This window comes from Ixodes scapularis, unplaced genomic scaffold (assembly GCF_016920785.2).
Source record: "Ixodes scapularis isolate PalLabHiFi unplaced genomic scaffold, ASM1692078v2 PGA_scaffold1__304_contigs__length_218370807, whole genome shotgun sequence".
Taxonomy (NCBI): Eukaryota; Metazoa; Arthropoda; class Arachnida; order Ixodida; family Ixodidae; genus Ixodes; species Ixodes scapularis.
In genome coordinates this window covers 135,346,343-135,372,415 of record NW_024609846.1, presented here as the reverse complement: position 1 = coordinate 135,372,415, position 26,073 = coordinate 135,346,343, and the positions used below count along the sequence as shown (strand labels likewise).

Here is a 26,073-nt window from a genome sequence, read left to right as displayed (position 1 = left end):
TTTTCAATTTCCCGAGGCTTGTCCTGTAGCAGTCTTCTCAACCATTTTACCTTAGGAAGTGATCCTAGGACAAGGGAACCATCCCATATGCAGAGGGAAGGCTGGCTACTTCCTCCTCTCACCACTTGATTCACTTACTATCTGCAGCTGCCTGCTCCTAATGTACAACGGTGACACCAGCAAGCTGTGCTGAGCCGAAGCTTCAAAGGTTCACTGTCCCGTAAACATCTGGCGACTCAAGGCTACCGTAAAATACCGTAGGAGCGCCCACTCTACCTTCACTGAAAATAGGGTTAATCAAGACATGGGTGCTTGTCCAGTCTAATGGGGTGCTTATCATGTAATTTCCACAATTCCCAAGTTCGGAACATGTTGAACGAAGTGAGTGCTTCCACGGTATTTTATGGTAGGCTATGGCAAACGTCAAACTTGGGCATTTTACGTGCCAAATTAATGAAGGGCATCTCGCACGCCTCAGCGAGGGACCGCGGGATTAATTTTGACCACCTGGGGATCTTTTGATGTGCAAACAAAAATCTCGACTATGCCCTTTCCGCAATAAGCCTCCGTCGGATTGCGGGCACCTCGGCCGAGATCCGAACCCGCCAACTGGGTACCCGTTAGCCGATGCTTTGCCTCAAAGCTACCGTGGTGGCCCAGCCTACGGCAGAAAATGACGGCAGAGCGAGTCGGCACCGGCCTCACTTCTTGCCCCTAGCCGCACGACCTTCCCCGTCATTGTCGTGCGACGCGACGGAGCGGGGACGCGCCAGAACGGCCTCGACGCACCTTTGCGGAGGCCAGCCCGTCGTGGGCCTTTTGCAGCGCGTGCAGGCGCTCGTCCGCCTCCCCGACCACCTGGGCCAGCCGCAGCTCGCAGCGACCCTTCTCCTTCTCCTTCTCGAGCCTGCAGCGCCGCTCCTGCTCTAGCTGCTCCTTCACCTGGCTCAACTCGTCTGGGCGTAGGGAAGAAAAAAGGGAAAGAAGGAACGACACCACCCGGGGGACTCCGTAAGCCTCTTGCTACTGGCACCTGTAAGACTCACCGCGTGCAATGCCCAATTATTTCTCGTGGCCACACCACATGGAAGATTCTACGGCGTGTAAGCCGATTCTATATACCTCCAATCCGTACCGTCCCTAGTAGGACATCAATGATAAACAACAGTACGAGAATTAATATTCACACTTTTAGTCATTGACAGGATGAGAACAACAGGGTGCGTCTTTTGAATACCCATAACAATAATTATTCTAGGTGATAATAGAAAGTCTTAAAAGTGAACATAAGATTACCATAACGATATGGCAGTGTCACGACACCCAAGCTATCATGGTAGTTTAGCCGGGCAGCTGGTATAGATATTATATAAAGTGAGATCAACTATTGACGCAACGTCGACTAAAGTTCCTCACATCTTGGTAGAATGTGGCAAGACGGGAAGGGTGCTTCGGCATGCAAGTGCAAACGATGTGGCCGTGCACGCGAGTGCCATGCAAGTAACCACTACCGCAGGAGGCATTGCAAAGAAGTTGCGATTATTGTTGGACATAATGAGAATAACTTTACGCATCAATTGATAATGCACTTGAAGTCCAGAAACGTCACTCCATCCACGAGCTGCGGCGCCGGTTCCCACGTCGTGCGAGTTTGCGGCCGATGCCCATGGATCCATTGGTTGTCTTTAAGTAATCTTTCGCCGTTGCATCCCAAAAGATGATCAGTGTTTCGTATTTTTACCGATTGCCTTTTCGTCTTCACCGTGGGTGGATGTTTGTTCAGGACTTCCCGGAAGTGCTCAGCGTAAACACTTCACACTTATGTACAAGACGTACAAGAGGTGTCGTTTTCGTTCATATGGATCAACTCTTAGAAAAGAAATATTTGTGGAACTCTAGTTCATTATCACTGATTTTTAGTGCACCCGTAGGTCGCAGCAAGGGATCCACGTTTCCGGGTTTATTTCTGTTCATATTTGGGGGGCATTTTTGGGGGGTTTATTTTTTCCCAAAGATTTCGGATATTTTGGTATTGATAGTTGGTGTTGGGCGAAAAATCGGAGTTTATCGGGGCTTGAAGAAAATCGGGCATGGGATCAACCAACCTTTAGGAAAAACTAAGGTGACCCGAATGCTTGAAAAACGTTCCCGCATCGATACGAAAAAGGAAGATGTGTGGTTCTGCAACAGGAAGCAGCCTTGAGGACAGTTTGTCTGGGGTTGTATTCTGGATCAACACAAAATAAAGCAGTAGACGAAGGTTTTCTTCTAATGCTTCGATTGGACAGCTCCGACTCGAGATTTGTTTGTTTTCCCCAATTTTGATAAAACCGCTTCCGGGGTTAATTTTCGAGGCTTATCGGTATTTAAGAAAAACACAAAACCCTAATAGTGTCCTAGTCAAAAAAAAAAAAAAAAAAAAGAAAGAATTATGTCTTGCCAGCGGATAATCTGCTTAGCAGGGCTTGTCAGACGTTGAATGCAATGGGGCTGTAAGCCTTAAAAGTAGCAACTTTGAATTACTGAGAAAACAATGTAGTATTTAAAGGGCTACTAATAGAAAAAAATGTTTTCTGGTTGGGACACACCAAAGCCGGGAGAGTTTAGTCAGTCTATGATCTCGCCGCCGTAACGCTCTCTTCCCTCCCGAGCGAGCCAATCAGCACACGGCACAAAGCAAGAGGCATGAGCGCATGCGCGTGAACTCACGGCTGCTCCCAGCTGAGTGGGGAGGGCCGCCATTTTCCTTCATTCACCCGGTGGAATGCGTGGGATCGGCATCTAAATCTCGATTATTGCCTTTTTATATCCCTGGCTCTGGCAAGAAAATGACATACTGTTATTCCTCGGTGGGTTAAAAAGCTAATAAATGAAGATTTTTTGGCGTATGGCCACAAACTTTTATTCAGGCGAAAAAGAAGTCGGCCCGTAGCAGACGACGCGTAGCATCAGCAGTGCTCTTCTCCGACCAGTCTCCGACAGCGTTGCTAAAAAATGGCGGTCGTCTCCTCTCTGCTCCCTTCTTTCTCTCTCGCTCCTTGAGCGCTCTCCTCCCTTTCATTTACTTTTCTCCCCTCCGGCGCCTTCGTCGCCACACCCACTGGCCAAACTCTCTGGGACACAATTGTCATAAAAAAAATTTTACGCGAAATTTTTTTTTTTTTTTTTTAGAACAGTATTGATGGCACAAGATTTATTTAAGATTCTGCGTGCAAAGTTCACGATGTCATGGAATGGTCATACACTCTTTCCACCTCAATGTGATTGATGGCCAAGCCGATCCACCTCTCCTCCACGTGCTTGAAATGCAGAGAGAGAAAACAAGTGGAAAGGAGGAGACTACCGACTACATCGCTTCTCACGCCACCACTATTGCCCTAGAAAAAGTTTTTTTTTTTTTTTTTCAAATAAATTTTGTTTTTTTACACACATGTCCCAATTAATTGTTTAAAAAAAATAATTTTTTTCCTTTTTAGTGGTTTTTGAGGACAACCTTTTGCATTAAGGTTTCACATAAGCAAAAGCCCTAGTAATAATCTGGAATGTCTTTAATCGGTTTGAATATGGCATTTCACACTAAGTAAAGTGGTAAATAATACTAATATGACAATATTTATTCTAATGCAACTCCTACCTGATTATTTCAAAACAAAAATTTTGCTATGACACGCAAAACATGATGTCCAATCTTTCGTTCCAGGCACATGTGTGACATAACATACCATGCCGGTAAGCAAAGCCGAAACGTGACATTGTCAAGTATGCGGAAGCATTGCAAAAACACGTTCAAATTGAGATGGCAGTAGTAATCCATGCTCCAAAAATTCAGCCAAAATTAAAGCAAAAAATCTCTTCAACCAATCACCTGCCAACATGGTCCCCCCCAGCAGCTTTTTTTTTGTCAAGAAAAGCACCTTCACCACATCCCCACCTCTCTGCACTCTGAAGACAGTCAAGTGTAAGCGCACAGTTTGCACGGAACATCAGCAGAATGAAGCAAGCTTGTCTTAGCTTTTGCAGGCCACACTTAAAAGCAACAACATGCAGCAAGCAGGCACCAGCGTCCGTCCATGACTCATGCATGCATGCACCGCAGTCCGTTTGCGGCGGCTTGAAAAGGAGAGCTTCGTGAGGCGAGAGAGCAAGGAGGCAGCCTACAGGGAGGAGAGATAGCAGTCTCCAGGAACATCTGGGACCTCTGGGGAGGCAAGGAGCACCATGCAGTCTCAGCACAAAAACGTTATTCATTCACTGCAACCAGTCAAGTTTGTCAAATAAAAATACAGGCTCGGTCATGCTGACAAAGACAGGTAAGTGCAGAATGTGGGATAGGCCTCACAGGGAAGAAGAGAAGCTAGGGCATCTGAAAAGCACCGTTTTCAGACAGACGCCGCGAGATGGTACAGCACGACAGGAAAGGCCGTGAAGCGTGTAACTACGCCGCACCAATCACTCTGCTTTTGCCTGCTCCGACCACTGGCCCTGGATAGCTCAGTCGGCAAAGCACTTGGCTCAGTTCAAATCCTCTTGGGGGACTGAGGTCTTTTTATATGGCTCCCTAAGGGCGAAACGCCTTATAGCGCCAGCTTTTCATTATCGCCAACCGTTACAGCCGGCTGCCGCAGCCAGTTGTTGCAGCTAAACGTTACAAAACTCCGCAAATATGGGCTCATAAAACAAATTCTGCGTTAAAAATGCCACTCTCTGGTATATCCCAAAGGTGCTCTAAATGTATAGCATTTATAGGTCCTCTGTCACATGACACAGAGACATCGTAGTGTCATGCGACATTATGTGATCACGGGGAAGGCACACGGTCACGTTACTTTACGTCATGTGGCCACGCGAAGCGACGTCCAGTCATTTTTGCATGAACTCAAGCGCGACACGATGCGACAATGTCACGTCATGCCGTCATACGATGTCACCCGACGTTACGTCACCCGACAACACGGCAAAACAGTGTCGCGCGACACCCCGACATCGCACGAAGCTACAGTGTCGTGCGACCGCGTTGCAGCGAACAGTCATCGTTGAGACGTCACCATCAAGGTCTGTGGACACGAGAGCGCCAGGACCCGTCCCTGTAAGTGCCGTGCACATTCCAGCTAGCCGCGAGCGCGTCCGTGCGCCCTCTCACCGAGCTGCCGCCTGAGGCCGTGCACCTCCTGGCTGAGGGCGTCCTCCAGCTGGCGCTTGCAGTGCTGCTCGGCGTCGGCCTGGTCGCGCAGGAAGTGGATTTCGCTGCGCAGGGTCTCCTCCAGCTTCTCCTTGTCCAGCTGCACCTTGATCAGGTCTTCCTGCAGCTGCAGGTACTGGAAGCGCAGGTCCTGCATGCACGCCACACAGAGGGCGGTCGGGATGCAGTTTCCACCGGGGAGAGAGAAGGACGCGTCGTTCGATGCACCGCACGCCTGACCGGTTCGCGAGCAAATGGGGAGAGGTGTAAGCAATCCGACAAAACTCTTCCACCTCGCCGCTCGACGCCTCTTCAACAAGTAGTCCTTCGGATCCTCAATTGGGCTCCCTCGATTTACACCCGACGACAGCGTAGAAGCGCCGTGCCGTTGCCCCTCGTGATCCCGGCAGTGGCACGGAGGTGGAAGCGGACACGGCAAACGGCCGTTCTGCTGCGGGTCAATCTCCAGTTCGACGGTTCGCTTTTGTGTTTTGGCGGTCAGGAGCCGAACGCCATGATGACGACGACACTTGCAATTGATATATATTTTTTTTTTTGCTGCCAAAACTGCCGCAATTGAACGCCGGGGTCGCGACGTTCGACGGCGTGATACGCCGGCTCCCGCGATGTCGTTTGTCGCCGCTTCGTGTTCTATTTTGATCCGCAAGTATTGCAACGCTTAACACACCTGTCGGACGTGCAATCCTGGCACCGTAGAGTTATTGTAATGTATGCTAGAGGTTCAACTGGCGCTAGAGCACCGATGCAAATTGAAGCGGATAGCAGCTCGTCAAAAATTTACTTTTGGTAATGCATTTCTATGGAAAAAAGTGAGTTCATTTTCTCTCTGCGCTCGATTATAGGTGCGTATCACAACTAGTTCATACATACTAGGTAGCTTAAAATATTTCTCAGTCACGCAGACGAAATAATTGGTCAGCTACAGTGTTCTTTTTCAAATTTGTGGCAATAAAAGCGGAGCTAAAACAGCTTCATACATGCATTTATGTGCGCAGTCGGACACTTGGCACAAACACAGCATCAGCGCTTTTCAGCATGGGGGATATACATGCCAGACAAACGAAGGACGCCTCGAAAACCAACAGAGACAGCAAGAACTATGCATACACATTATTAGTACAAATTTGGCGCCCGCTAGCACTAAATTTAGCACTTTCGTTAGTGCAGGCTACACCAGAGAGTTTTAGAATCGCATTTCTCCGCCGCGACGCAGCAGCCCTAGCACCTCGCACTTGCAACGCCACCAAGATACAGTTACAATTTTTATTTTACAACAAAATGCTGCAACTTAATTTTTTTTTTCTTTTTTTGTTTTAGTATAACTTTTTAGATTTCTTCAAATATGAGTGTGACGGGAGAAGTGGACTGGTCGTGTCTATTGTGCTGCCTCGGCATGAGAGGCCTCTTCTACTGACCTAAGCGGACCGTACCTTCGCCGAGAAACGTTAGTGCGTCACAAGCCCCAAGTTGCCGGCGATCGTTGCCCACCTTCATGGGTTTCCCGAATCAAGTGCAATGTTGTCCTGTGATGAAAATTGTAGTCGCGAGGATGCCACCGACGTCATGCTCACGACACCGCCAAAGTGGCCACAGCGGCGGTCTTGGGAGCCGCCATTTTTTAACTGTGCTCATCTCGGTTTTAGCCAATTTCTCATCACGAATCGTCCTTGGAGGAGCGCAAAGACTACGTACGTGGACAATTTCTGAAAAATAGTGATTGCTAAAATAGCGCACGAGAAGCGCAACACGTTGCTAGTGTCGGCGTATGCACAGTGGCGACGACACTATTTTTTGCGTCTGCAAAGCTTCATCGTGCGCTATTCTAAAACTGCCTGGTAACTCCCTGTGCATGTAGACAATCAAAATAAATTGAAGGCAACGTAATATATAGTCTAGTCTGATCTGCAAAAAATAAGTACTGCTTTATTCTTTCTGCCCATGAACATTTGCGAAGATGCTTGTTCTGCGTTCAAAACATCACCCGCACGCTTAAAATCTTCGAAAATAGGAAGACGCCAGAGAACAAGTGCCCTATAAAAATTGCCTGGCAAGGGAAATAATAAAAAGAAACATCTTTGATAGCCCACATACTTCATTCTTTACTATTTGAATGTTCCAAACCGCTTGTAAAGATGCATCACGGGGTCAATTTTATATAGCGACAAGACGGGCATATTAGCAATATATGAGCGTCACCAAAATGCTGGCGAATCTTGAAAACAGTCTACATTCTTTTCAATTGCTATTTTGCTTAGAATCGTTGCTCCCTTTTACCCACCTGCTATGGAACAGAGGTTTGGGCCTGAAATATAGCGAAGCTTAATATTGTTCACTGGTGAAAAGAAAATACTGTAACTGAAGCAATAGGCCTATTGCTAAATTCCCCAAGCATCAAGGAGAATGCAGGGATTGGTGTTACACATGCTGCACGTGCTGGCCTCAGCAGTAGTAACTTTTCAAATGCAAATGCCTAAAACAAAATGTATCTTGCACACACGTTCGTCAACCTCTTAGTTTGGTTATTTACTTCGAATATTTTATACGGGAAAGGCATGTGCAAGCGGCACGTGGAAGACCAATCCCTGCATTCTCCTTGATGCTTCGGTAATTTAGCCATAGGTCTAGGTATTACACTTTAACAATGATAATAAAGGTACATACTATTCGGTACGACCGAAATAACAAAAGTTATCCGTGATATTTTCCGGCGAAGAGAGAAAAGGCACGCAGGAGCGTAGAAATCTGGGCGAGTGGGTGATGCAACGGAACGAGAAAACAGCGCAAACAAAACGACAGACCAGTAGAAGAGTATACACACAGACAAGGCACTGACTTACAACTGAAATTTAATAGGAAAAAACATAAAGGCCACAAAAAAACCTGGTCAATCCACCACAACCATGTCACCACACACCGTGTTCCCATCGGCCGAGATATTCTATCTCTTTTTGATAGAGGGCCACAGAGGGGGCACTGACAAACATGCCCTCCCTACATTGATATTTTAAATGCCTCCGTTATCTTGCTCATCCTTTTGTCATTGTGTCGCATCATTATTGTTGTCTCTTCGAACTTAGGGGCACACCCACACCTGTTGCAATGAATCACCAAATTACCGGCAGGGGACGATCTCAGAGATAATGCATTCTCCCTTAGTCTATCGTTGACTCATCTACCAGACGGTCCAATACACTGCTTACCATACGATAGCGCTATTCTATACACAATTCCCACTTCGCACGCTACGAAGTTCAGAAAATGCATGCTCTTTGCATTCCTATGAGAAAATGCATGCGCATTTTCCCATAGGAATGCACAGGAGCACCGCAAAAGTAAACTGGTTGCCGTCTACTTTAATTTGCATCCTGGAAGCCGCCTAGACAGTAGCACCAGTAGAAGCTCTAGCGTACATTATAATAACTGCATGCCTGGCACTTCACTTGCCACACCTACTCACACAGTGGAGACGGCATCATTTCAGCCCTCATATACATACGACAGGCTGCCCTTGCATGTATCTTATCAAGATCCAAACTCTTCATGGAGTCATGCAAGCACAGGAGGAGGTATAGCATCAATGTCAAAGACCGGCATGATCACGAACTACGCGAACTTCGGGAATCGTCGTTTAAACCGTCCGACTCAACTGAATATAGAAATGTTGAGTGAAATCAAAAAAAAAAAAATGTGCATTCAATGTTTGGGTAATTAAACGGGTAGGTTATTCTTGAAATGGAATGCTCACAGCTACTTATTATATACACTTAGTTTCACGATTTTTAGAGCTCTAGTAAATGCAATAATCAATTTAAGATGTTGATCATTTTCGTCTGGCAACCAGGCAACACAGCTTAAGTTAGTAATACCACGGCACCCATAAACATCATGATCATCAGATTTAGGGCTCTCTCATTCTAGGCGCCCCCATGCTTGCACAAGCTCAGCTCGCCTCTGCACAATACGATCGCACACTCTCACGATACTTGTCTATTCCAAAGTATACTATTGCTTTTGTCCCCTTGCCCTCTGGCCTTCCACTTTGCATGCACGTGCGAAATAATTGCAGACAAGGATGAGTTCGTCCGTGACGATCTTGTCATCTTCACTAGAGCTGGTCACGAACGGGTCAAAGTCGAAATGACCAGCTTCCAACATTTTTTTAAAGCAATCACTCTCATCGTTGCTGCGATCAGTGTCGAAGACTTTGACGAAGCGAGCAATGCCGTAGATGTCATTGTCTGGAAACCAGGGTGTCGAACCGGAACCGAACCGAACCGAAAACCGGAACAGAATCATTATTTTTAGCCGAACCGGAACTGAACCGAACCGAAATCTTTGCCGCCATGTTGAAACTGAACCAGAACCGAACCGAAAAAAAATATAACGGTAACCGGTTAAAAACGGTTCAAGGTAATATTTTATTTCTTCTTTGCTAGTATCACAAAATGAACATATGGGAATAAACAATTGGCGGCTGTATTTCTATCTGTTGATCGAATCGTCATATACATAATTGCAACGTATGATAAATTGTGGGTTTTCATGGCACCTTTGTTGGCACTATGGTTAACCATGTGTCAAGTTGTCACGTGACGTCATGGTGTCAATACTTGTTGTCAAGTAATGTCACGTGGCCTCGTGACGTCACGTAACTCACTGCGTTAAATCGATTTCATTTGAGAAAGTCACTAGATGTATTAACCTTGTTGACAGCATGACGTAACATGACATCACGATTTTGCACCGAGAGTCACGTGACACCGTGACGTAAGCGATTTTCACAACCCCTAGTCGAGTGCTCGGGTTCATGACAATCAGCATGGCCAAACATTCAGGTAACGGCTCATGTCAATTAGATATGATAATCAATAGCCCAAAACTAACAAATTCTGAAGCTCAGCCCAAGCTTTTGCTTTGCAAACCCTTGCAGCCTAGGGCATGACTGCGATGAACACTGGCGGTATATAATTAGGGTCAGATCACGTGGCCGCTTGTTCAAATTGCGAGTTGAGGAGATATCGACAGCTGTCTCTGTCCTTTATTTTTTCTGCATCTGTTATTAGGGGAAAACTAATGGATGTTTCCGCAACCTATCAACGTCACGGGTTATTTCTTAACACTATTTATTGAAAGTACAAAAAGAAATGTTGCAAGACCAATTTTACATCATTGAGGCATTGAAACATGTTTTCGTTGTTGCTGAAGTATATCCGAAAGATGTCCCTGAGAATAGAAGTTTTGAAATGACTAAATGCGACCTATTAATATGACGTTACATAGAACTACATGTGTGTACGGAAGGAATACCTAAAAAAAAATAAGATATTTTAGTGACGTGAGAGGAACAGCCGAACGTTGGTAGTCGCTGTAAGCCTCACACGAGCGTCGTTCTCAAGTTATTGCCCAAGTTTCGACCCCTCAGTATTTTGTTTAAATGAGCTACAACATATTTCTATACATTACTAAATACTACTCAGGATCAGTCCCTAACGTTAATAACTGATTGAACTTGGCTTTGCTCTTTTTTCTAGGCAATGGTAGTCGCCGAAAAAATTAGAGAAATATAAGCATCGTTCATCCCCTCAACTCGGAGCCAGAAGCGGCCACGTGGCCTGGTGCCTATCTTATGCCACCCACGTTAATCATACCCCCGCGCTAGAGTTTTAAAGGAAGAAAACGCGTGCTGGAGCTCCAGGCATTGTTAGAGTTCGACTATTCTCATCACCACAGTGGTTGGACACGAGCCACTACCCAAGTGTCCGTCGAGGCATTGATTGTTACGAGCCGATGTATGGTGCTCACACAGTTCTCCTGCCCAATCCATGAGTCGCGCTCGACTGTCGACAGGCGGGTGGTTTTGATCCCACAATTACGATATCAATTTTTGAGAAGGCAAGACTAAAAGAAATAGTCTCGTTCAATCCTCGCAATTGCACCGCGCGACAAAGAAGCTTCTGAATCAGTGGCGCCCTGTGCGAGTACACTTGGACCAGGGGACCAGTACGCCTCGGAAAAGTTATGCATATTCCAACCCGATATCGTTTCATGACCCTTTTAAACTTCACGGGGTGCAAAATAAAAGCAATGAAAGGTTGCGGTTAACAAGTGTCAAATAAAATTGTCGAATTAACAGACACAAATGAAGGAGGCAATTCCTCAGGAATACTTTCAGCCTTTCCACTCTGGTGAAGAAGGAAGGCCAGAAACGCTGTACTATGGTGGGAATGAAGTAATGGCCGGCCGCAAGTCGGCAAGCCAGACTGGAAAGGCTGGAGGGGTTGCCGCCATTTATGAGCGACGGTGGCAACGAAACAACTGGCAAGCCGGCTGTCTGGTTGCCGTCGCCATTTATAGATGGCGGTAACGCATGACTAGCCCTTAACAGCACCCCTGTATAAAGAAGTGCGTCTGTGTGTGGGGCCGGGGGGGGGGGGGGGGGGGGGGGGGGGGGGGGGGAGTTTTAGAAACATACTGTGTTGTAAAGGTTCCTCTTCCCTGCATCTTTGGTGCAGTCCAAAAAGCGTGACCCCGGAAACTACTTTGATTGGAAAAGCGCTCTTGCCAAAAGCATGTTTTTGTCGTACCAGACGCTGGCACTGTTCCTCACGACGATGCACTAAGAATAATAATACTAGCCTTTCAAATACTTTGCTTTCACTGAGCTTGCACCTCCTGCAGCGTGCCTTTTGCACCGTCGAATTCGACTTTCTCAGCAAGAAGGAATCAGAATGACCACCAGCCTATAGTGTGATAACGTCACGTGTATACCATGCTAAATAGTTCAGTTTTCTGGTGAAATATGATGTTCGCAACACTAGCCATAGATTTCCTAATTGTAAATTTGTGAAGTATTTATAGCATTCTCGCGATGAGATATGGCAGCCTAGAGAAATGTTAGAACGCATGACTATTCTAGCATAGTGCTGTAAAGTGAGGGTTGAAAACAAGTGCAGGTAAAACCGAATATAACATTTGCCTCCCGAGGCAGTATTTCCGAAGTTTCGAGCTCATGCAAGCTGATGAAATGTAATATACTAAGATTTCAAGAATCTTCGTCTGTCCTTCGCGCTATTTATGTAAAATCATGAATATCATTGCGCGCATCTTTACGCATCTCTTTTTGCAGTAAGGCGTTCTGGAAGGGATTATTTGGAAAACATAACGTTAATTATCTCTCTCTTTTTGAACATTTCGTGTATTTGACTTCCAATTCATCATGTGAGCATAGAGTCCTTTTTAGCGTACCCTGCAACCAGATGTTTCACAATGCCAATCAGCAAACAGAAAAACACTTTTACGTAGACTCCACAGCTCGCGTAGCTTCGAGTATCGTCCTTCCAAGTCAGTCTCAAGCGGTTATGTGAACTTTATAAAGTAAATTTTTTTATCAATATAAGATATATTTAATTACTAATTGAATATTTGGCAACATAAATAGAGGGCCGACCACTTTAAAGCAATGCCCCCCAAATTATTTGAAAGCGGTCCTGCCAATCTTTTCCGGCGTTTTTATCCTCGACAGGCATGTTGTAAGTGATATGGGACGGCCTTACATACATTTCTGATTTTGAAGCTAATTTAAATAACTATGTGTTCCTCACCCATATAACTTCTCAAACATATAGAAGTCTGTTATTGCCTTTTTTATCTGGTGAACATCAGTTTTATGTGTCTGTGGGCTGGACGAAAAGAAAGTAAACAGGGGCGCGCGGTGGAACTATGATGATTACGCACGCAAACCGTCAGAAAGTGTCCAATTAAGTAGCTGCCTTGTCGAGTAGAACGTGAAATACTACTTCGTTTTACCAAACAAAAAAAATTTTGAAGGACGCTTAAGCTTCGCCTTTAAAAGTGGAACGCGATCGCGTCAACGGGCCTCGTTTGCATCGCAAACGAGGCCCGTTGACTAGGCCTCGCGTGGCCTAGTGAAAAGCGTCTGACTCGCAACTAAAGGGTTGTGGGTTCGAATCCTGCCTAAATTTTTAAAATTTTTTCTTTAAGGCAAAGGAATTACTTTCAAAAGTGAAATCATTTGAAACATACGGTGACCTTTATTTCGCATTACATATCATGTTTTAATCACCCTCATTCCACGCGTGATGTCACGTTTCACGTAAGCACTGTGGGTTGTTTGAAATTCTTGCGCTAGGGTATGTAGCTCTGACGTCATGAACCTATCGACCAATCAGAATTTTCCAGTCACGCCACCAACATCGGTTTTTCTGCGACATGAGCTCGTTAACGCTATCGTGTTAAAACCATCAATTAGCAAGGGTGATGCTCATTTGCAAATTAAATTGTCCGGCATCTTGTCAACTACAAACCTCAACAGCCAGGCTATGCCAGCTTATTCTGTATAAGAAAATGTCCACTTGGGCAAGCGCTATTTTGGGCCAGATTCGATCTGAGTGCGAAGGTGCATATATATTAGAGTGAACAATTGCAATTACTCCTTGCTCCATGATTAGTCGCACGCGTGCGGTGCTGAGTGTAAACAATGTTTAGTAAGAACAACAGGCATTTGGATTGCCGCTCGGTGTTTCTATAAAAGATAGACTGAAAGGAGTTATCCTAAAACTTTGTTACATTTCGAAAATTTCATTGCTCTTGACTCACTTGGGTCGTCATCATATATATATATATATATATATATATATATATATATATATATATATATATATATATATATATATATACATATATATATATATATATATATATATATATATATATATATACATTGTGAAGTGTATTTCGTAAACCTTATTTCATGATATATGGCCACAAGGTGCATGCTCATTTCATATTTTTATGTGATGTAATTAATTCCTTAGTTCAATGACACGATTTCACTTTTAATACTGACACACAAAGTTGTACCAATCACGGGTATTTTAGACGACCTACCACACTTCGCGACAACATTTTATATCGTGTAAATAGATCAGCTTGAACTTTAGAATTTTACTTTAACACGAACAAAGGACAAGAAAATACAGTATAATTCTAAATTAGAAGCTGATCTATTTACAGGTATGTACCAACAAGCTCAACTCTTTACTCTTGTACTTAAACATTTTGATTCAGGCAAAATATATTTTACTCGTAAACAAATATATATTGAGTCGTATGAACACGACGTTATGTATGTTAATGTAGGTTTTCTTCTACTCTTGCGTCAAAATTAAATAACTGAATTTAATATTTCTGGTACCTAAGAACAAAAGTAAATTGCACGGACGATCGAAGAAACTATATAGTTAATCGTTTCACAACGGAAATAGTGTATATTGCCAAAAGAACGCGGAAAATATATTCTCAATTTAGCGGTTCGAACCGGTTTGAACCGTTATTTTTGGCTCCCCGGAACTGAACCGGAACCGAACCGAAAGCCGTGAACCCGAACCGGAACCGAACCGATAAAAATTTCGGTTCGACACCCTGCTGGAAACCAAGCGCTTGAATCCCGGAGGGTAAATGTGGAAGCTGAAGCGCGGGGCGCCGAGAGAGCCAAGTCTGTGAGCGCGTGCAAGGGGACGCCACGTGTTGGGCGAATGACGTTACCGACTGAACAAAGACAGCGGCATTTCCGAGTGAGGTGGTTCCGAGGGTCCCGCATATAAATCGATTTATCCACAAACATTATTGCACCATTTTTTAAACAAATTTAGCAGGCTTATAGGAACATACCATGGGTCTTAGCAGTATAGTTATCTCATATTTTATTTTTTGCATGTCCTAACCTTTTGAAATTTTCCCGCAAACATTGTGAATAGTGAAAATCTGGATTTAACAATCAGTATTTTTCCCCGAAGGCTGGAACACACGTTTGCGTTTGACCAACCACGTCACGACCAGTTCTTAAAGGGCAACTCTGCTTCATTTTTGATAATTAGAAAACTATGCAGTCCTCTTCAGTATTATATAGGAAGACCACGTGTAAAATATTACGATCTAATTCCGTCTATATATTTAATAAACTGGCCAGCAAACTTTCAAATGAGCCAAGTCGCCGAAATCTGCCAACTCTAGTATGCGACGCGAGGCGCAATCATCAGCGCAGTCAATGCCACGGAGTTGGAGCAGCCAACATTGAGCCACTACGTCAGAGGCATGACCACGCCATTCTCACGTTTTGTTTGTTTTTACTTCTCACAGTGAAATTGAACGATGACGTCACGAGTTTCTCCTCCCGGTGTTGGCTCAACAGCATCACTTGATCACCATAACACGGATGTGCCAGTTTGCGCTGAATGTGCGCTCCTTGGAGCTGAGAGCTGGGAGCAGTGTGTTTTGTCTCACTGCTGCTCTAGCTTGAGAAGGACATTTTGTTTGATACGAGCGCGGGCCGCATCTCCGATGCCTAGCTGCGATGAATGTCGAAAGATCAATAGGCCCATGATGTTGTGATGCTGCCTGCTCGAATTGCAAGTTGACCAGCTTCGGAGGTGTCTTTCACAAGTTTTCACACAATGTTGTAGCAAACTACATTGGCGAAAATTGAGGAGCAGAGGACACTCCACGTTCGCCCGCCGTCGCATAAAGGAGACTGTGATGACCCACGTAGGGAAGGCACAGACGCGCTGTGGTGGGCCCACGCTGAGGTGAGGAGAGACGAGGCAAAAACAGTATTTACTGTTTAATAATAACGGGTGTCGGTGCTGGTGCCGCCCGCAGCTCACCGATTGTTGTGGCGTTCTGATGAGGTGGTGTCCCAGGCTGTTTGTCACTGTGCTGGTGCGTGGGCGAGTTGGCTCCGGGGCTCACAGGGTTCAGGGGCTTGGAGCGCTGGCGCCAGCGGGTGGCCTTGCGATTGAGGCGATTCGGGCTTCACAGGGCTCGGAGGGTTCGGGGCTTGGGGCGCTGACGCCAGCGGGTGGCCGTTGTGTTTCTCTGGTCGCACTCACAGGGTTCTGGGGCTTGAAGCGCTGACGTTATCGAGTGGCCTTGCAGTAAAGGTGATCCGGGCTTCTCATTGCTTGGGGCCTGGGGCGCTGACGCCAGCGGGAGGCCTTTCCGTTGTGCTTCTCTGGTGCGTTCGTTTCCCACGCGCTCTCCAGCGCGCTCCCTGGCACTTTTCTCGGCGCGTCTTCCCGCTTGAACTCGCTTCCTTTGACCTGTCCCAACTTGTTCCCCACGTCCGGTTTCTCCACTCCCCCTCTCCTCTTTCGTCTTCTCCCCTTCCCCCTGTCCCCCGAGCCGTCACTTTTTGCGCCATCCGAAGCGGCCTGCTTGCGTCACGTGTCCTGTACCTTGCCCCCCACGAACGTCACACGTGGTTCGACGTGACGTGGCCATGACTCTGATGACACGATACCAATGTTGCCTGGTGCAACCGAAGTTTCGGTTTCGGATCTGCCGATGTTTTATTATGATTACACAAATAAAAATGGAAAATGGGAAATGGAATTGCAAATAAGCCCAAAAAATTTGGAATTGAGCGGAGTTGCCCTTTAAAACTATTGCGAGTGCTGACGACAGGCTGTGCTGCTACACAGCCAGTCGTAAGCAATCACGCGAGGCTTAGAACAGATTCTTGAGATCCTTCGGTCGCAAGTGTGTGGACCATGCTTTAACACCTATCTGCCATTTTACATTTTTGTGCTCCGTTAATATTGTTAAAACAAATATTGCATATATTTGCGTCCTCTTTGCTCCCAAGGGGCTTGGGAGAGGCTTGCCAGGCGACACCTCAGTCGCTTTTCCCTCCGCCATCACTCTCCAAATGAAGGAAAACAAAAAGTTCCACCTTAAAATCTGAATTAAAGTGGCAATTTAAGCCGTTTGGTTCATGATCATGTAGGTAAGCACCAAAAAACAGGGATAAGGAAGCAGACAGACAAGGGCGCTACAAGAAAGTGGACAGACAGCCAAGTTCGACAAGTTCCCATCGTACGGCAGCACTACCCTCCCCCCCCCCCCCCCACAAGCGGCGTGACATACTGGCACCCACCTCCATGGAGTCTGGGAGGTTGATGGGCTGGTCCTGCAGCGCCCTGGCCCTGACCACGTAGCGCCCCAGCAGCTGGTGGTTGTCTTGCTCAACCCGGAGGGCCTTGTCTTTGAGCTGGGTCAGGTGCTCCTTGAGCTGGGACACGTGGTGGCGCGTGTCCGACACGCACGCCAGCTGCGCCTGACGAGCCTCCTCCAGGGAGGATTCTGCCGCTTGGAGGCGCTCCTGGAGCTCGCACACCTGCGGGACCGAAGAAGCGACGGCACCGAGCCGGCTTATGTTGGCTACGCTGTCTCGCGGAGTGTCGGTTCGATTTCCCGACGGCGCGAAGGGGACGTTGCCACGTGCGCGGTGGATATGGCAACGCACGTGGCTTCCGCGCGGAGGAACAAGGTTCATATTCTGCTTGGCCCAGTTCTTTCTTTTATTAATCCTTATTTTTCTGGAAATTTACAGCCCGTTCTAGGCTATCATTGTTTGCTCTGCTTCAGAATATCCCCAAATGTGTCATGTGTACAAAAGGGGCAGTAATGCGCCGCTTCGGGTTGAATGACGATGCGAGGTGCGCAGTACCTTCCTCTAAGTTTGGGGGTGCAAATTCTCCTTGTGTAAACATTTTATTTCAGCTTTACGTTCGTCGCCTTCTTTTGATTTGGGATAACATCGACCATTCGGGAGTGTGGAAGACACCATATTTTTAGGCTGTAACTGGATTACCCGCGCACTGCTCGCGGCAGACCACCAACTGGTGACAACGTTGGAATAGTATACCAATTGTTGAAACATATGAGAACAACCACTAAAACCAAGCTTCAAAGACGAATGCTGGCAAATTATGGTAACAATAGCAACTCAACATTCAGCAATGTGATTGGTTCGATTTATTTAGGAGCAGCTCTTGGAGCAGTCAAAAGTCAATTTAGGAGCAGTGAAAAGTTCTTCTGTGCCAATAACACATGCACCAAAAATGTCAAAAACTGCCCGTTTTTTGGTATATACCAATGGTGCCATAAATGCATAGCACTTGTAGAGCACATTTCTTTTAGCATTGCTATCAGACGCAAGCGGTGCTTTACTCCCGGCACCGGATGGTTGCTTGCGGCGCGGGGACTGCGGGAATTGCGGTGGTATGCCAGAGTATGCACAACCTACACAATTTCTTTGGGCGTGCTGTTTGTTTTTTACGACAGTTCTACACAAAAACTATTCATCTACGAAACGGCGAAAATGTCTGCTGAAACACGGTCCCTGTGAAATGCCTGCAGGGCGGTGCCCCAGACGCGCACTAAAACATAGAAAATTTTCGTGTATAGCTCACCAGAGCAGTATATAGAGAGTGTTCGGTCAATGGGAGGAGGAGGCAGAGCCAAGGCATGCACCAGAAGCGGATAGGGGGCTGGATGTGCTCTCTTGGCCAACCAGAAGCCAAAAATAATCCCTTAGCAGCAGTAGCGAGAAACACTTTTAGTAAGTGCGAAAGAGGTAAACGTAGCGACTCTTCATAATTGAAAATATGGTGCACTTGATGTTTCGATAATGATCAAGCAAAAAGATGGAACAGATGAATGTGCCGTTTGGACTCTATTTTGCATGGACGGAGTCCTAACGCTCGGACGGCAGATGCCCGGCCTTCGGCGACTGGCGTACGGATTACGTACTGTGATCGAAATAGAGTGTGCACCATACTTTCGGTCACTTAGAATTAATCCGATGCATTTATTAATTGCATTTCTTACAACCACCACTAGGACATTATTCTTTGCTTCTGGTTAGTCACATTCAAATTTCTGAACGCGCCCTGGAACACGCCCAGCCCGCTTTCGGCCAATAGCGCCTCTTTATTTGCCCCCCATACCTCTTGATTAAAGGTCAAACTTTCTCCATGTACGGCTCTGTAGCTGACCAGTACCATCCCAGTGTCACGTGACCACTAGGAAAGCATGCTGTCATGTGATGTCACAGTGCCACCAACTGTTGCAAACACTGCGACGTCGTCGGCGTGACATCACAATCGACCCCAAAAGCTGGCCTTACAAATACTAAGCACTTAACGTCGCAGCTAGAACTAGAGATTGAGAGCGAAGGAGAGAAAGAGAGCGCGGGAGGGAGCATAGGGTGTGAGGCCCTTGCCTGGTGCCGGACATCGGTGGCGGAGTCTGCGAAGCGCTGCTCGAGCCCCTGGCGAAAGGAGCGTTCGTGGGAGAGGTCCTGGCGCGTCACGGCCAGCTCCTTCATGTGCCGCTCCAGGTCACGCTGCACCTGCTGCAGCTGCACCTCGTAGTTGCTGCACATCTCGCACGGCTGGCACAGGCGCTCCCGCAGGTGCTGCAGCTGCGGGGAAGGCACACCATGCATTGCCGACTTTGCACTCGGGAGGCAAGTCGTTCCCGGCCAGCAATGTACAAAGGCGGTTGCAACAACGACGTACGGGGGCCGACCCAATGCGGAGCGCAAGTTCGTTTGCTTCTTGCGCGGGGGTAGCGGTGATGTCGAAACACCCAGCTCCGATTGGCTCTGATGGTGGAATAGAGATTAGACCTCAATGCTAGCTACCTGGAGGTCTACCCACTATCCTTCCAACTCGAGCCAATCTGAGCTCGGCGATCTGACGTCACCGCTGGTGGGTCGGAGACCCACCGGCGGTGACATAACGCGCAGGTTTTGTTTTCTAAGTGGCATTGGCCGACTGCGTACCGATTTCCGAGCGCACTCTTACGCCGCGAGCGGAAAAACAAGACGTCGCCTCCAATCAGGATGCCCCGCACCTTTTCGTTCGCTTTAGTGAGGCTTAAAGCTCGAGGGATAAACGCACCGCTGAAGTGACGCGAGGGTGACCGAAGACCTCAGTAATCTGCATTTGTAGATAGAAGAGGAGGGAGCGACGTGACCCGATGTGTAGCAAACAGTGACCTGACCCACCTCGTCTTCCAGCCGCAGCCATTCCTTGTCGCTGACCACCCGCTTGCCCACGCTGAGCACGTCGTCATACTCCATCCGTGCCATCTCCAGTAATGACTTGCGGGCTTCCATCTCGGGTGTTGCGTCTGCCGTGCATTCGCAGAAAAACAAAAACAAATAATATGCACATTTTTTTTTTCACTTTGCAGCACGAGCGCTTATGGCAACCAAAAGTTCCTTATTTTGTCAATTTTTGAAGTCTAAGGAAACTTCTTTAGCTACCACCGATTCTGCTAGTTCTGCGTATCATACACGAGTAGAGGTTATATCATGTGGGGCCTGGCAGAGGCTTAGAACCCCATTTGAACAATCTAGTAATACTGATATTATCACTATCACTACACAACAAAATTTGCCCAACTTTTCCTGGTTTTCCCTGACTACTGTAAACACTCAAACCAATGCACGTCCCATCTGAAGAGATAAACGGCAATAAATAAGAGGTGAGTGTAATCACTTAAAGTGAGATAGAGAATGTTATTAAAGAAAACAGAATGTTTAGGACTATGAACAGCAATAAAAGCATTATTGTGTTGGAAGTTATTCTATAAAAATTGCATGACCTTGGATCGTATGAGAGTAGCCACAGCACATTCAAAAAGCAGGCATCGGTATGGAGGCAAACCTCCAGACTTACCCAATCGTAATGACATTTTGTAAGGCTTGCCTCATGGTAGTCCTAGAGCTCTTAGAACTCTTCAACAATTAGGTAAACAAATCCCTCATTAAAGCCCGACGAGCAGCCAAAAAAGAGAAAACTGTCCCTCAATTTTTTCTTTCTATGCAAAAAAAGAGGGAGACCCTCCTTGTTCCTGTAGAGTAGCTCAGTGACTTGCGCCTTTCAAGAAAGGTGCAGAAGAGTGCAAAGGGGAATGGAAAGAAAAATGCTAGAAAAGGATTTTTTGCATAGTAGGAGACGATTCTGTAGGTTAACGCTTAAAGGGGCCCTGCAAGGACTTTTTTACTGGTTTTCAATTTGCACCGAACCTGAGCGCACTGAATGTAGTAACTTAATGAAACTTTTCTTTTCTCGAATTTTGTTTTATTTTAGAAGTTGCAGGCAAACTAAAATTACAAAAACAAGCAAAAAATAACCTCCTTCAAGACGTCCTTGGTTCCTTGAGTGGCCGCGAACTAGAGAAGGGTTAGTGAGCTCAGCGAGCGCTCACGGCTGCCGCACTCCGTGCCGACCGCTCGATAGGGCGCCACTAATGCATGTCCTGGATAGGCTGTATGAAGCGGGCAGCCAGGGTGGCTCGCATTGCATTTGCTGCACGATTAAACACTAATTCGGCATGACACTCCAAACGACAGCCAACTCGGGGTAAAGACTAGTTTAGAACGGGAGTCACTTCACGCTGCCATACCATCAAACGGCCAAACCGCAGGCCAAACCTGCAAGAAAAGCCTTCGGAACGCTCGCAACCGGTCGGACCCTCGAGCCCGTATACAACCGCAGCGCCGCCGCGTACATCGAAGACCTTTCTACACTCACTGCTCGTAGGTGCCCGATCCCACTACTCCTTCCTGTATGCGCTGCCTTTTCCACCGCTTCGTCTCGGGTATGTCGACAAGTAATTTCTTGCTTCCGTACTTTATAAACTGCATTTGTTTCTTTTCTAATTTAAAATACTGAACAAAAACTACTTTTATAGGTAAATCATTCAATTCGCACCACTTATATTTTGTATTTCAACTAAAAAGAAGCTTTTAGCGGCTCTGGCTAGTAGGAAGCCCACAACTAAAAACAATACATTTTGTGCGCTTTCGGCACCGCGGGTCGCCCCTGTAGGTGGAGGAGGTTTCCGCGTCGTTTGGTTGAAACATGACGCACTGATATTCAGTTACTCTCTTCGTGCCCGCTGGCTTGCCCGAACCCCAAGAGACGTGGAAACCGCAAAAAAGGTAGACGCTTAAATATGATTGCAGGGCCCCTTTAAGGAGAGATGCAAGTAAAAAAAACGGCAATACTTAGAAAACATATGCGACTTCTGGTTTTATAGTGGTTTTTATTATCCTTGTATCTTCATATTTTATGTATAAAAATAAAAAAAAAAAATTATGATCACAAAATTAGTCACATACACGATTGAAGAACTCCCGGCAACCCAGAACAGCACATAGATTTTAGCCATTTTCTAGGGGTGTGCGAATATTGGAAACTTTGAATACTTCGCGAATAATGCTTGCTATTCGATTTGATTCGCTTCGCCCTTTCGCTGTTCGAACTATTCGAGTTCTTTGAATACTTCGAAAACTATGAATAACGCGGAACTCATTGATTAATGTCAACTTGCGGTCGAGTTCTCTGTTTTGTGTTTGGACTGCACAGTATGGTTTCGAGCTTGGGAAACCTACACAACCAACCTAAGTATCTTTTTTTTTCTTTTTGTAGGAAGGATTGGAAAGTTATTTGCACGCGGTAGGGCGATCTGTCCTTTGCTTGCCGTGATGTCCGGATTGCAGAGTTGGCTAAGTGGTCGTGGTGCAAACGCTGCGATAGATAGGATGAAGGACTACGGTTTGCAACGGCACATGCATCGTCGCGACGTTTCGGGCGTCCGCCCGAGACGTCTTGTATACGTTCCTGTCCACATTCATTTTTAATGTAGCACAACCATATATTCATGATTTCGTACCTACAGTGACTACAGTAGCCAAGGTGCTATGGATTCGGATATGGATTTATGGCTCACCTCGGCTATCGGTGATATCTGGCTTGTGTTATTTTCCACTTGATTTTCCGGTTTATCAGTTTGCCAGTATTCCTTTTGTTATTTATTTCTACCCGTTTTCAATGATAAAAGTGAGACTTCCTCCCCCCGCCAAAAAAACAAACAAACAACATATTCTTAATTTATTGCATCTTTGTGGCGCCCTCTATGGACAGAACTATTGCACACGGAAAGAGATGGTGCATAGTCAGTGCGGTTGCACAGCGCTATCGCGCAATATGAAACTCTGCTGTGGCCTGTCGACCCGCCTCCGCTTGTGTACTTCCGTTTGTGTTTGCGTGGTTGCATTCACGAGCGTAAAAAGATATCGCACAAAGTAGAGACGCAATCATCGACTTCGTATTGCGGCTTGCGGACCCGCCACCGCTTGTGTACTTGCGTTTACGCTCAAGTGCCTCCTTTCGTTTGCGATGCGATCTCCGACTGCGTTGTGGCTTGCCGACCCGCCTTCACTTTTGCAATTTCATTTACGTTCTCTAACCTCACTCAAGGAATGGTATTTTACTGACTAATCTTTCTTCATCTGTTTTTTTTAACAGTCACATGTGGAACATTTTTCTTATTGCAATAAAAGTAACCTTTTCATAAACGTATGTTGAAAAAAAATTCCAGTTGTGTTTTTTTATTAAGCATTCTTGTTTAATTCACATCAAATAGAAACTATTTGTTTTCAAATATATCCTTATTTGGAACTACTATTCGTATTCGAAAATATTCGATTCGATTCGTAACCTTTATTATTCGATTCGATTCGCTTCGAAAGATTTTGATATTCGCACACCTCTACCATTTTCGTTTGTGCAGTACTTCACGTTGCAACGTCGCCCGCCATCACAATTACAGTGATGCGATTGACAGCAGCCATATCGAAGAACCTTTTGGCACATGTACTACCGGGTTCTGTTGTCGGCAGAACTGATCGCCGTTGCTTGGGGTCGCGTATGCAAACTAACGGGGAAAGTGGTGGACGCTGTTTGTCAACATGGAGAAATGTGACTCGCTGGAACCGAGAAGGTGTTTCGTGAAACCGCCCTATACAGGTTGCGAGTGGCGCTCCATCTCCCGTGTCCTTTCATTTCTCCTCGTCGGCGGAGAGCCTCGTTGATGTCACCCGCCCGATGAACTGCAGCAAAGGAGGAAGGTGCCCTCACCAGAGAGTGCACTCAGCTGATCCCTGGTGAGGCTGACGGAGGTGTTGGGGACGGAAGTGCAGTCCCCCCCGAGGGACTGGGTGTCGTCCGCGCGTCCCCTGGGCCCAAGGGCGGGGCCGACCCCCTCCGGCCGCAGGGGCAGGTCCGAGCTCGACAGGGACCGCCGGTGGTGGCCCTGCTCCTGGGGTCCCAGCAGTGCCGCCGCGGGGGGCTTGTTCACATTCAGGTTGGCCGGGGAGCTGTGCATCCGCTGCGAGGCCCCGCAACGGGAACTTCCATCATCTCTGGCTGGACGACTTGCACGACGAACTGGGGGACTCATACGGGCACTCAAACGGTTTCTGGGGGGCACCCAGAAACCGCTTAAAAAAATAGAATCAAAAGTCGTGACACAACAGTTTTTTTGGCAAAGTAGCACAAAAACCAGGGGGGCACCGTCGGACGCGCGACGGCCAATCACGAGCAATTGCTTCCAGCCCGTAAATCGCATTCACTAAAAAATCACGACAGCAGTTGGTTGGCCCCCTTGCCGCACAGAAAGCTGTTGCTCGCAATTGGCTGTTGCACGTCTGATGGTGCCCTCCGGTTTCTGCTCCAAATCGCAGAAAAATGGGAGCGTCCTGAGCTTCAATCCCGTTTTTCTAACGAGCAAATCGGATGAGTATCAATCTGGTCTCGGGTTTGTTAGAATGCTTAGAGACAGTAGATTGAGTCGCGACCATAAATGAAAATTCTCAGAAACCCGCTTAGCATCGCCGGTTGGTTTACACGTTTGCATCTCGGCGAGATGCAAATGCGCATGCCACGAGCGAGCCATTGTGCTCGCTTGTGGCTGCTCACAATGAGAGAACATGTTTCGCTGGCTCTGCCCGTTGGGCAGCCGCAAAACATTTTTATTCTGCATATTAATTTTTTAATAATTTTTAATAAATTCTTTCACTGTGGTTCCTAAATATTTACGACAACGTTATAGACGACCATTGCTCGTAGATAGTGCACAGATTTCATCTCGCAAATACTGTAAAACCTTCAGTCTAGTATCACGAAACCCACGTCCCGAGGGCAGACCGACATTACGGCGCATGAACAGGAAGGTCAAACTTGGTTTTGGTTTTGGAGGGGGTCTATTACTGCTACCTTCCATAAAACCTAGACTCGTACAACAGAGTCCGGAGCGCGTCACTGACCGGTGCTTCTATCGCATCCTCAAATGTGGTCCCTCGACTTTCGCCCGACGACGTCGCGCAAGTGTCGCCCCGTTGCCAGCCGCGATGCGGTGGACGCCCGTTCTGCTGCGGGTTCTTCTTCCAGCTCGACGGTCCTTGGAAGCTTCCGCAGCCGGGAGTTGAGATGCTGCGACGACGGCGGCTCTCGCGTTTACTCGTACGTTCTGCCGGAACTCCTACGACCGATTGCCGATATCGCGACTTCCGACGGCGTGATGTGCAGTGCCCCGTGACGTCATATCTGGCCAAATTGAAACCATTTTTGATCGGTAAGGAGTATGGGGAGTGTTCGCCGGCGGCCACATCTGTGCACGCGACTGCCGAGTGCACGCCGACAGCGACCTTCCGCAGTTCTTTTGCGACGTGCATCCTGCACCGTCGAGATTGCCAGTACAGTAAAACCTCGTTATAACAAAATGGGATATAACAAACAAATGGATATAACAAAGCAATCATAATTCCCCTTGCTTGAATAGTTGGAAGAAATGGACATTGGCTATAACAAACTAATGGTTATAACAAAGTAATTACGACCGCTCCTTCAACTTCTTTATAACGAGGTTTCACTGTATTAGCGAGCTACTGTTGCTAGCTCGTTCCGAGCGTCCGCCTCAAAAGTGGCACCCGGTCAATGCCTTCTATGGGATGCTAGGCAGACGAGTTGGAGATGCGTTCCTGGCGCCATATTTGTAGTACGGTGCCCGAAATGCATCTCCGAACGGTGCGTCTGCCATCCCGTTTCGCCCGTGTGTCGAAAGTGGTCCCGAAGGGGTAACAGCGTATTTACTAGCACGATGGATGCGCCTTTTTCCCAAAACTCAACGTGTATTTGGGGGGGGGGGGGGGGGGG

General features: G+C 46.8%; 1 protein-coding gene across 3 annotated transcripts in view; it reads right to left on the bottom strand.

Annotated features, from left to right (window-relative positions):
• The window catches only part of LOC8031283 (rab GTPase-binding effector protein 1), a 78,344-nt gene that overhangs the window by 20,052 nt on the left and 32,219 nt on the right, over positions 1 to 26,073 (bottom strand). For all 3 annotated transcript variants that reach the window (XM_029987859.4, XM_029987860.4, XM_029987861.4), the window contains exons 10-15: positions 23,998 to 24,247; positions 20,073 to 20,197; positions 19,284 to 19,484; positions 17,154 to 17,393; positions 5,141 to 5,330; positions 790 to 956 (exon numbers count right to left, since the gene is read on the bottom strand). In XM_029987859.4, the coding sequence (XP_029843719.3) occupies positions 790 to 956; positions 5,141 to 5,330; positions 17,154 to 17,393; positions 19,284 to 19,484; positions 20,073 to 20,197; positions 23,998 to 24,247 (1,173 nt within the window). The remainder of the gene's footprint in view (positions 1 to 789; positions 957 to 5,140; positions 5,331 to 17,153; positions 17,394 to 19,283; positions 19,485 to 20,072; positions 20,198 to 23,997; positions 24,248 to 26,073) is intronic.